General features: G+C 46.7%; 1 protein-coding gene across 1 annotated transcript; it reads right to left on the bottom strand.

The window, feature by feature from the left end:
• Window positions 1-1109: 1109 nt before the first annotated feature.
• On the bottom strand, window positions 1110-10850 carry MESD (mesoderm development LRP chaperone). The gene is made up of 3 exons (XM_068558953.1): window positions 10593-10850; window positions 3728-3960; window positions 1110-2375 (listed from the first exon to the last, which is right to left on the bottom strand). The coding sequence occupies exons 1-3, from the start codon at window positions 10797-10799 to the stop codon at window positions 2117-2119; spliced, it is 699 nt and encodes a 232-aa protein (XP_068415054.1). The 5' UTR covers window positions 10800-10850; the 3' UTR covers window positions 1110-2116.
• Window positions 10851-12191: the final 1341 nt, after the last annotated feature.

Here is a 12191-nt window from a genome sequence, read left to right as displayed (position 1 = left end):
TGTGCCCCAGCCTCTTCATTGGCCTTCCCACTGTCCCTCCTCTGTTCCGTCTAACCACAGGGCCTTTGCATGGACTGTTTCCTCTGCCTAGGTTACTCCGTCCTCCTGCCTCAGAGAGGTCCCCCCTCTGACCATCCCAAGATTCCTCCACTTCTTGGCACTGTACTTCTTTCCTATTTCAACGGTTGCCATTTCACTTTGTATAGGATTAATATTTGTCTTTCCCCACCAAATCACTGTTTCACGATGGCAGGGGCTGTATCCACACTGTTGCTGGCATCTAGTGGTGCCCAGCATGTAACAGAAGCTTTGTCAATACAGGCTGATGTGGCCGCATATCCCATAGGAAGCAATGAGACAGACGTGTACACTGTGACACGGAAAGCCAGCTAAGTGGCAACACAAGGTCCTGGGCAGGGTGGAGGGTGTGCGCCCTTCTGTTTAATGAAGACAAGCATCCAATCAGGACGGCTGCCCTATATACGAGGCCATCACGGCTACAGATGACAGAAACCCAACAAATCGCCCAAGTAAAAACCGAAAAAACCCAGGGGCAGGGCTGGTTTCAGACGAGGCTGGATGCAGGGGCTTAGGCGATACCACCAGGACCCGGCTCTCTCCCTGCTTCTCCCCACTGCCGGCTTCATCCTCAGACAGCCCTCCCCTGGAGGGGGCAAGAGGGCGGCAGCAGCTCCAGCCTCACTCCCCTGGGTTCAGATTGTATGAGAAACACAGAACGCCTCTTCCTGAGGTGGCTCAAGCAGACTCACCCTGGGATTAATTCCTCCCTGGAGTGGGGGGCCTGCAGGGCAAACATCCCCTTACAGCACAGAACAGAAAACGAAGAGGGCGTGGATCACCGTGGGGAGATCTGAATAGTTACCAAAAGAAGGGGAAATAGAGGCTGTAAGGCCAAAACAAATACATATCACTATAAACCAGTAAGTGTACCTTTCTTTTCTCTTTGAAAACAAATTAACAGTAGCTTCCACTGGGACAAGGCAGTGGCAGCAGGGGAGGCCAAGGCTTTTTGCTTTGTACCGTTCTTTAACGATGACGTTTTCTAACCGTGTGCGTGCTGTTTTTAATTTGTTAAAATCACAATGGGAGACTTTTTGAACAAATAATTTTAGTTCTTAAAAATGACACCTGTGTATAAATTCTGTAACTCTTAGAGTAGGCTCTGACGTATGAATAGCAACATCAGACAGTAACAGGTAGCACATCATATTAGTACCACACAAAAACACCACAAATTTAGGCACTTTATCAAAGAAAAATGTTTAGAAGTGAATGAGGTTACTGAGTCTTCCGCTTCACTCTGCAAAGAACTCTGCTGATGCCCGATTTACACCCTTGAAAATCATCACATTAAATGGAACACACAACTCTCAACACCGGCATTACTCTTTCCTAAATAAAGTTCTATTCTGATAGAACCCCTGGCCTTACAGACCACATGAAACCTGACAGATACCAAGAGTTCTCTATAACTGACGAGAGGGATTCAAGTCCAAGAAACTCAAAGTGAATACTTAGGATTTCCAAGTTGCATTATTTCCTGTTCTCTGCATTTTCCGCACAGATTTGGGGTTTACGCATCCTGGCGTCCTGATTGTATGTTTAGATACCGGAGCTCTGTGCAGTGCTCCTGTGGAGCGTTTTTAATCTCACAGTAATGAAGTGATGTCTGTGGCATGGAGAGCCTGATTCAATTAAGTCAGGAGTCTTAAGTTTGTCCGATGAGAACCTGGTATCCTTTCAGTTAACAGAAATAAAAAGTATGGATACAGCAGGCTGCCGGATGAGAGCAGGTGCAGCGAAGGGAGCGGTGCCACAGTCCGGCCAGAGACTCCTCACATTTATGGGAAAGAGCAACACCACCAGGTTTCCATTTAAAGTGATTTTATAGTAAACGTGAATTTGTCAGTGTCCCATGTTAATTACAAAACCCTCTGACTTGAAGCCTTTTCAACAGTAATTCTTACACTGACCAGAAACTGGTCATGTGGCAGACCTTTTCCAGCAGAGAACTCAGGGTTTCCCACGCCCGCCCCCGGCCCAGGCGCCCTGGCTGAGCTCCCCGCGCTCCTCTGCAGAGCCCGCAGCTGCCCTGCTACAGCTCTTCTCTTTTACTCCCAGCTCGATTGCCTTCCTTCGAAGCCCGGGGTTTCGGCTCTCCCCACTCCTTCTTTTTGCCTTTCTCTTGCTTGGTTTTATTTTTCTCTTTGCTTCCTCTTCCTTTGCCAGGGTACACCTGTCCCTCCAGAGTTACATCGGCACACCTGTCTTGACTGACCAAGAAGTCCTTGATCTCCCAGGCGTAGCTGCCGTCACGCAGCATGAAGATGGCACGGTCTGACCCCACGATGAACCTTGACAGAGAGACGGGACCACAGTCAGCTCACCGCTAGTACAGGGCTAATGGGTCAGAGCGGTCCTGTGGCACTTAAGCGAGAAAGCTTTTTCAAATTCTACATGAATACAGAACAAAACATTCTATTTTCGAAGGTCTGACAGTCACTGTTTGAAAATACTAGCTGGCTGAACTATTTAACACCTTGGCTCAGATCAAAACAAAGGAGAACCTGGGGGGAGGTGTGTGATGTAGAAGTGGCTGCTCACATGAAGGGCGGGATTAGGAAGAGGGCCTTGGGAGGCTGCAGACGGGCTCAGGGCCTCCGCCGGGGCAGCGAGGGGGAGGCTGCCATTTGGGTCCGTTTTACATCCTGAAGGGTCCAGCTAAGTTTTCATTTGACAAAAGGCCTCTGCTGATAAATGCTGAAAAACACCAGTTTAGATCAGGTCATAAGAGGCCCATGAAGGGCTCAGGAGGATGCTCGGCTACTGGACAGAAATCCTAACCCTGGAAGTTACAGCAAGCGTCCAAGTACGTCCACACTCACCAGGCCCCAAGGAGCAGAGAGGAACAGGATGGAGCCCGGGTGGATGGACCACTAGTGCGGCCAGTGGGCACAATCCTTCTGTTCCCGAGGGGCTACACCTACGACACCACCCTTCCGTTTGTAACGCCCCACCACTCCAGAGATCGGTGAGAGCTCTGGACCAGTAACCACCACAGCACTGATTTGTTCCCTTAAGTGTCTACTTAAGCTAACAAAAGCATTCTGCCATCCTAGACATGCTCTGAGTACTCCTTCATTCCTTTTACATTTCCCGAACTAAGATATTTGAAGACCCTAAATTTCAGAACTGTTACTGGGGAAGAAAAAGGAAATTCCTTAAAATTGCATCTTAGGAGTATACTGACCTCTGACAACTGGGCTCCTTCACTTTAAAGTAACAATCTGGTCCAAGCTTATGTGTAAACATAGCTACACAGAGAAGCATTCTCTGACAACCAGAGACTTCTAAAGGATGAGGCACACTACTGTCAAACTGTAACTAATTTGCCCCCCACAGAGGCTAAGCTATACAGCTTCTTACTCAGATAAAAGAAAAGTTAAAGACACAAACATAAATAGCTTTAGGATCAAATGAGATATTAAAACAAACAAATAAATAAATTTACTGGCTTTGACGAAAAATGAGTGCTCTTCTTCAAAGAAAAGAAAAAAGGTAAATAAATAAATGTAAAAGAAGACAGACTAGATAGGAAAGGTCCAGGGCCCTTATAAATACTGCCAGGAAGGATATGCCATTACACAGACACAGAAAAAGCCCCAGCACAGCCCCCATTTTCTCGGCAAGGCTGTTGCTGCTTTACCTCTGGACATCGTAGTTGGCGTTGAAAAGACTGCCCTGCCAGAGGCTTGTGATTTCCTCCGTCTCCTTCTCCGTGGGGCTTCCTGATACAGTGACAAACATCATGAGAGTCTTGCCCTTCTTTGTCATCTTCAATATGCTCTCAGGCTTGCCCGGGTCTATCCGTGAGAAGTCTATAGGTGCAGAGGGTCTTTTGTGCTCTGGGAGATCTCCTTCTTCTATGTCGTCATCTTTCTATAAGGATGGGGGAAAAAAAGCATCACATAAAGTGTGCATTTCAACTGGCAAAGGCAAGAACATCTGCGTATGATGTCAGGTGTAGGTTTATGATCTAAATTATAACAGAAAGAAGTAAACCCAGGGGATTCCCTCCTCCACTTGACTTTCAAGCAAAGTCTAAATTTCAGGCAGCACTCATCACTCCAGGTCACCAGTCACAGAGAACCCCACGTGATGGGTTTCTAAAGCTTTTTCACCCTCAAAGAATCTACCCAGTATGGTAGATTATAAGAACGGCCACATTCGGGTTTGGTCATACAATTAAATACTACACAGCGACAAAGAAAAACAAATACTGATACATGCAACCAATCTCAAAAATACTGTATTGAGTGACAGAGCCGGGCACAAAAATCAGACACGTTATACAATTCATTTATTTGAAATTCAAGAACAGGTAAAATTAATCCAGGCTGACAGAAGTGAGAACAGTGGCTGCCTCTGGGGGAGAGGGTTACAAGGTGGGACTGACTGAGAAGGGACACAAGGGTACTTTCTGCGGTGATGGGAATGCTCTGTATTTTCACAGGGGTGTGGATAACGTAACAGATGTATCCATTTGTCAAAACTCATGAATTTTCACTGAATACTGAAAATCTGCATTTCGTGTACATCAATTCCACCTAAAAAATAAGAACCATAAACAAATATTCAATTCTAGGTAGTAGGTTTGGTTGTTGCAGTGGTGTAAGCTAGCAATTCTGAACCACAATCTGTGAATTCTAGGCTTGAGCAAAGGAGTAACTGTATTGAGGCTAATGAGAACCAGGTTCCTCCCTTTGGGGAAGGGAGCTACAAATACAGAAGGGGGAAGAATGCACCTGAGGTACTGGGCTGGCATTGGAGGCAGCAGAAGGAACTTATGATTTTTGATAGACAGATAGATAATAATATTTAAAAGAACCAGGGTTCCACAGAGAAAAGGCTAATTCCAGCAAAGAAAACAGAAGATGAGTCTGGAATATCGTCTTGTATCAGAAAGTGAAAAAGTGCTCAGAGAATTATGGGATGTGTCAGAATGACACAGAAGCCAACATGAAACAGAGCTCATGGGCCTAATCTGGAATAATCTGAAAATCAAAATAATGACAGAATGATTTATAACTCCCAAATAAAATAAGAACCACTGAATCCAGACCCATATAAACAAACAAGTGAGTTAACTGCTAATGGTAGAATGCCAACCAATAAATAGAAGATAAATGAATTAAAACCACATAAAAGAACCTGTGTTCGTTGGAGAAAAGGCTACTCCCAGCAGCAAAAAGAAATGCAGGGACTTCCCTGGTGGCGCAGTGGTTAAGAACCCGCCTGCCAATGCAGGGGACACGGGTTCGAGCCCTGGGCCGGGAAGATCCCAAATGCCGCAGAGCAACTAAGCCCGTGCGCCACAACTACTGAGCCTGCACTCTAGAGCCCGCGAGCCACAACTACTGAAGCCCTTGCGCCTAGAGCCCGTGTTCCGCAACAGTACCCACCGCAATGAGAAGCCCACGCACCGCAACGAAGAGCACCCCCGCTCACCACAACTAGAGACAGCCCGCGCACAGCAACGAAGACCCAACACAGCCCCTCCCCCCCCAAAAAAAGGAAGTGCAGTACTGCTCGATGTTATCACATGGATGATCCTTGACAACATTATGGTAAGTGAAAGAAGCCAGACACAAAAGACTACATACACATTGTATGCTTCTACTTATATGAAATGTCCAGAGCCAACAAATCTATGGAGACAGAAAGATGAGAGGTTGCCTAGGGCTGGCTGGAGGGCTGGGAGGAACTCAGGGAGGGGTGACTGAGACTACGGAGTTTCTTCTCGGGGTGATGCAAATGTTCTAAAATTGACTGTGGTGATGGCTGCACAACTCTCTGAATATTATAAAAACCATTGAAATGTACACTTTAAATGAGAACTGTATGGCATGTGAATTATATCTCAATAAAGCTGTTATCAAAAAAAAGAAGAAAAATCACACGAAAAAACCCAACCTAAAATGAAACAAAAAGCCCCTGTATACTACCTGGGCCTCTTGACAAATCATTGAAGGGCCAAGGCTTAAGACACAACACTAATGTACTGTAGTAAACATTTTTAATAAAAGATGAGAATGAAAGAATTCTGAAGCAGTGTTTGAAGGTGATTCATATTTGTATCAGACCTCGGATCTGACTTCAGCTCCACCTAAGTAACCTGTGTGGCCCTGGACAAGACTCCACAATCCTCAAGGCCTGTTTCCTCGTCCGTAAGAGGAAAAGCAGAACTAGGTGATCTCCAAGGCCCTAGCAGTGTGAAGCCAGCCTTTTCCTCAACTCCGCCACCCTCTCAACTGACCCACTTCTTCCTCATTTTGCTCTGAAAGAGCTGCTGGTGACCTGCAGGGAGGAGCATGGGCTGCACCGGCACACGGACCTGGGTTCGGCTCCAGGTCCCACCCCTATAGCTTGGAGAAGTGGAAAATCACTTTCCTCACCTACAATGCGGGCAGAGGGTAATGACGGCATCTCCCTCCTAAGCTTGTTTGGGGGATTTAATGACACAAAGGCAAGCAGTAAATACTTAATACATGTTGCCTATTACCACCTGGCCCTCTGTAACCTGGCCTCCAGCCGACTATGGAAATCACCCTCTCAAAGTACACAGGAGCTCCCGGTGGCCAAATTCACAGGCTGTTTCTGACTGTATTCTCTTCTATTTCTCCATAACATCTGTTACGGTTGCCTTAAAATACTTCGAGACGTCTAGTTGGTTCAATTACCTAGAATATTTTTATTTTTCAAGCTGATCCTACTGATGGTCATGACATTAACTCAGTAGGTCACAAGCACCATTTCTTTTTCATGAAAATATAATTAAATAATCAGAGGTCTAGTGCATACAGCCAAGGTTAGGATCGTTTCAAGAACTTTTAATTTCCATTTTATATGTTTGAGGGTGAGTTTCAGTTACAAAAGGAAAAGAAAACCAGTACACTAGACGCAAGCAATTGTCCAGGTCTATTCTTAGTTCCACCGCTTCCCTGAGTAAGCTTACCTGTTCTATCACTTTCCCTAAACCGAAAGCAATCAAACGCTTACCCCCAAGCAGGGCCGGGGTGGGGGGGGGGGCGGGAAGACCAAGCGGCCCTCCCCACACCCTACCCAGGCTTGCCTCTAGGCCAGTCTTGCATTTCTGACCGGCTTCACCACTTCTCCACTGCTGTTTGTCAAATTAAACAGCTACAGAGCTGAACTCCCTTTTCCTGTAAATCCTTTTCTTCCTCCCAGGGTCCTTGATAATAATACCAGCTACCATCTACCGTGTAGCTACTGTGTCTCAGGCATTTGTTATTTCCCACCTCAGGACAATTCTGCAAGATCCCCATTGAATAGAGAAGTGGATGAGGCTCAGAGAAGGTAAGTAACCTACTCGAGGCCACAGGCTTGAAGGGGTTGATGCTGAAGTACAGACTCACAGTCTGGCTCTGGATCCCTCCCCACCTACCCCTCCGCGGCACCTGGTTACAGTAATGTAAGAAGGAATCACCTTCGGTTTTCCTATACCAGCCGGGACTCAGCAGTAGTTGCAACACGGTGGAAGTGGAAGGAGTTCTCCCCTTCCTGCCCCACTCCACCCCCGAGGCAGGCCTCTCGCTGCGGGCATGAAGCTCACAGTAGCAGAGGAGTGCGGGAAGAATTCAGGGATTGCCAGCAGGGGAGGAAGCACTGCTTCCTTCAAAAAAGCGACCAGAGATGGATCTGCTCTCCCACCGAAAAAAATCACTGCTACTGGGGAAGGGCGCTCACGCTTGCAGAGCGTCTGCAAACATGAGCTCATTTCATCTGCAAGGAACCCTGCGAAGTGGGATGTTCTCTGGCTTCACGGATAAGAAAAATGAGGATCACACAGTTACCAAGGGTTAAGGCTGAGTTCAAAACCTCTGTCCTTTCACTGCATTATCCTTGTCACCTTCCTGGTTATGCAGTCAATCAACTGCCAAGTCGTGTTAAGAGCATAAAATCTCTCACATATCTTTCTCCCTTCTAATCCATTACTGCAGCTTCTAGCTTAACCCAGGCCCTCCTCATCTCCCTTCGTTTGCACTCTGTTCACCAATCTGTATGGCAGTGTAGTAAAATGGTGAAAAGAACAAGCTTTAAAGTCAAGTGACTGAATTTAAAATTAAGCTAATTTGCTGTGTGCCTTTGGGCAAGTTACTTAACCTCTCTGTGCCTCAATATCATCATCTAGAAAACAGAGATAAGTACCTCCCTCCACAAACAGGTAAGAGGATTAAATGAGATAAGAGTGTTTAGCCTTATTAGCTAATGAACACTCAATAAATATTAGGCTGTCTCTGCCTTCAGAGTTTCTCCTCCATCTTAAACTTTGCTGACCAATTAATTTTCCTGAATTTCAGCCCTAATCATGATATTCCACTATTCAAAAACGTTTGACAGCTGAAACAACCACTCTAGGGCATACTCTGAAGCCTTTTAAAAATATTACAAGGATTATGCAGTAACCTGGGGAAATGCTTAATATATAGCAAAAGAAAAAAAGAACAGCAAAAAATTCTATTGATGCTATGCTTTCAGCTGTAAAAACTATGTCTGAATACAGAAGCAGAACCAAAAGACTACAACACATGTTCTGGGATGAAGTTATGGATGATTAAACATGCCAGTATTATAACATTTGGGTAACACAACTTTTCAAACTCATCAGGGACTACATTTTTCCTTCTAAATAAAGTCCAAACCCCACAGGATTCAAGGCCTAGCAGGGCCTGGTTCTCACTAACCTTTCCATCCTTACCTCTCACTATGTGGCTTCAGAAAGTCTGTTCCAGCCAACCTAACCAATTTATTATATCAGCGTAGCTAATAGTTAGAGCTGCACTACTCTAGGTTCTTTCCAAGTTTTCTCAGTTAATCCTCACAACAACTCTGAGGTGGGTACTAACACCTCTATTTTGCAGGTGAGGAAACTAAAGTCCAGAGGGGCTCTATACCAGTCCAGATTTCCAAGCTGAAGTGGTCTGAACCCAGGCAGTCTAACTCCACAGCCTGGGCTATTAACATTTACACCATTCTGCCCAGTCTCCTCACGTCCCATCCACCTCAGCTCATGCTACTCAGTTAGTAATGCCATTCTCCCACATTCCCTGGTCTACCTAAAACACCATTTCCTTCCTGAAACCCTTTGAGATTCCCACAGCACTTTCTTTTTATAGCACTCAGCCATTTCTACTGTGTACTGCAGTTATTTTTACTGTTAACTGCTATTCCTGATGGTTGGATCCCTTGTACACCTCTGCAGCACCCTTTTTTGTCTCGCTCAGGGTCTGAGTATTTCCAGGCTAGGGTTTCTGCATGAGATGCGATTCTCACTTTGGTGGATCAAAAACTGCATTTGCCAGAGTCCAAAAAGAGATTGGGAGATTGCAAGGGAGATGGAAAGTGGGGAAGGAACTGCTGCACCAAGTTCCTTTCTCCTCAGTGGTTGGCAAACACCCAGATCGACCCCGAGCTTTCCTTCAGCTGCAGGTCAACATGAAAACTGCTTTCTTCCAGTCAAATGCATCGGATGGTACTTTAAACTCATGTCTGAAAGCCTCTATCCAATACAAACACACACAGATAAACCACAAAATAACAAAACATCAGGGTTGAAAGAAATCATCCAGTAAAATTTCATTCTGCACATAAGGAACCAGAGGTCTAGAGTGGAGACCTACTTGCCCAAGGTTACACAGTGAGCAGAACCCAAGCTTCTGACTCTGGTTCGCCAGCTGTGCAAATGAACCAGGACAAGACACCCACCTCTGGATGCAAAAGAGGCAGCAACGTGGTTTTGGTTAGTCAACCTTACCTAAAAAGGTTATTACCCACCCCCTGTAATGACACACTCCAGTGCATTCAAGTAACAAATCAGAAAACTGACTCTCACAAAAACAAATCATTGCTCCCTTAAGCGAAAAATGTGAGCTCCAAGAGAGAGCGCCACTAGCCTCTGCTACCGCCTCCCACACCACTCCCCCCTCAAATTAAAGCCACTCCAAAATTACAAAAACTCTCAGCAGGGACATATAACCAAAATGGGCACTCTGAATTCCTACTAATTTAGAACACGGGAGAACTATGAAAGTTGAAACGGCCCTCTTGAAAGATAATCCTCACCATGCCCCTCTCCCATCCACTCGTCCCATTCTTCAGGAGTGTAATGGAAAAGGTCTCCCTCCCCATTAGGAGGGCGCACTGACCACGGGGAGCAACGCGGCGGCGACCAGGGCACAGAAGGCAAAGTAGGGCTGAATAGGGAGAGGCTGACCCGTGATTGGAGTGGCCCGGGGAATGGTGGAAGAGGACACTGGGATGAATGGCCTGGGACGGGGGTCGGCAGGGTGATCGGGGGTCAGAGGAGGCATGAAGATTAGCGGTGGCTGGAGTGGGTCAGTAAGGGCTCATGGCATGCGTAGAGAGGAGGTTAGTGGGTCGGAAGATTCCGAGACGGAGGTCTAAAGGGTCCCAAGACGGAGAAGGTAAGAGGTCACTGGGAAGGGGCCCGGCACAGAGAAGAGCCTAGAGGGTGTGCGCGCGCCGCGGACCTCCCACTGTTCCAAAAGACGAGCCATGTCCGCATCATTGTAGTCGCGAATATCCTTCTTCTTCTTCCGGAGAGGTGGGGTGGCCTCGCCGGGCGTCTCGGCTGGGCCCTCAGCGGCGAAGGCCCTCAGCGGCAGCAGTAGAAGCAGCAGCAGTTCAGAGGCACAGAGAAGGACCACGGCGGCACGGGCCCAGCCGGAGGCCGCCATCTTCGTCGCGCAGCGCCGTGCCGCCGCGGGGACCGGACCTGCGCGAACCGCCGGCCCCGCCCCAGGCCACCACTTTCCCGGGCCCGCCCTCTGCCGTCGCCTGAGCGGGACACGCCTCCAGCCCCGCCTCTACAGGCTGGAGGCCCCCGTGGCTCCGCCTCCCTGCCCTCGGTAGCCTACCAGGCCCCGCCCCGGCCCATTTCCTCCAGCCCCGACCTCCTGAAGCCCCGCCTCCTCCGCCATCTTGGCCCCGCCCCACGGGTTTCTCCCGCTGGTCCGGCTGAGGCTTTCTGCTCGGGCTGGTTCGGACCCGAGTGCTCGTCTTCATTTTCCTCCAGAGGCCGACGTTTTTCTCTCTAACACGCAGGCCAGGTCCAAAAATTCCCTCAGGGCCTCTAGGAATCTTCAAACAGCGCTTCACGAGGCCTCAGGTTTTCGCCTGTGAAATGAATTAGAGCTGGAACTTCTAGGAGCTTCCTTTGCTCTAAGAAAGCCGGTTTCACGAGGTCACACGTTTCCTCCCAGTCTCCTGCAATTTCCTTTGAAAACAGCCTGTTGAAAAGGCGTGAGTGGCAGGTAGAGCAACTTTCTTAGGAGATCGTAAATAGATCGGGCCCAGGGCTTTGCTGCTCAGCAGAGAGTTCAATTCGTCTCTCAATATTACTGTCATCTCTTGAACTTGAAAAAGGTTTTTAAAAAATCATTACTTCTCATCTGTAAAACAGCTTCAGTATCTCTTCTGATTTTAACGTAATACTGTCGGCTCTGTTTAATCCTTTTCAAGGTTGAATCATTCTGTTTTTTGTTTCTTACTTAAAAAGATTCAGCCCAGAGATGCTTTAAAATTCCACGGATTTTAAATGGCTGATCTGCTGACTTCTTTTAAACTTTTAATTGGATAAATAAGACACGAATCACTTACTGAAGCTGTAAAATATTCGACCATTGTACAAAAACAGTCTACTCTATTCCACACCAGTCACAATTCTGTTTCACACCGAACAGTTATCAGCCTGTCGAATACTGTATACATTTTTCTATACATTTACAAACATCAAAGTGTCTCTAGAAATGGTTTTGTTGCATTTATATGTGTGTTTATGGCAGCACACTACAAATCGGTATGCGTATCAGCTCTTTAAGGGTTTTCCACTTACCAGTATGACGTGATGAACTTTCATTCTTTATACTGCAGTATAGTATGTTTTGGTATTAATATGCCAATAGTTTATTTCCTTATTACCCTACTGATGGGCATTTACTACCAATTCTTCTGCTATTACCAAAAGAAAAAAAAAAAAGAGCCATAATAAACCTCTTTATTCATGCCTTGTGTTATGGGCTGAATTGTATCCCCCCGAATTTCATATGTTGAAGTCCTAACTCCTCAGG

Source organism: Eschrichtius robustus, chromosome 1 (genome assembly GCF_028021215.1).
Source record: "Eschrichtius robustus isolate mEscRob2 chromosome 1, mEscRob2.pri, whole genome shotgun sequence".
In the NCBI taxonomy this organism is placed as follows: Eukaryota; Metazoa; Chordata; class Mammalia; order Artiodactyla; family Eschrichtiidae; genus Eschrichtius; species Eschrichtius robustus.
This window is presented reverse-complemented; position numbering and strand designations above follow the sequence as displayed.

What these genes read in the sequence shown, in the direction of transcription:
- MESD (XM_068558953.1), bottom strand. Translation starts at nt 10,799, where the DNA reads ATGGCGGCCTCCGGCTGGGCCCGTGCCGCCGTGGTCCTTCTCTGTGCC. An exon ending in GTCTTTTGGAACAGTGGGAG is followed by an intron (nt 3,961 to 10,592) that starts GTCCGCGGCGCG and finishes CCATCCTTATAG; the next exon opens with AAAGATGACGACATAGAAGA. An exon ending in GCCAACTACGATGTCCAGAG is followed by an intron (nt 2,376 to 3,727) that starts GTAAAGCAGCAA and finishes CTCTCTGTCAAG; the next exon opens with GTTCATCGTGGGGTCAGACC.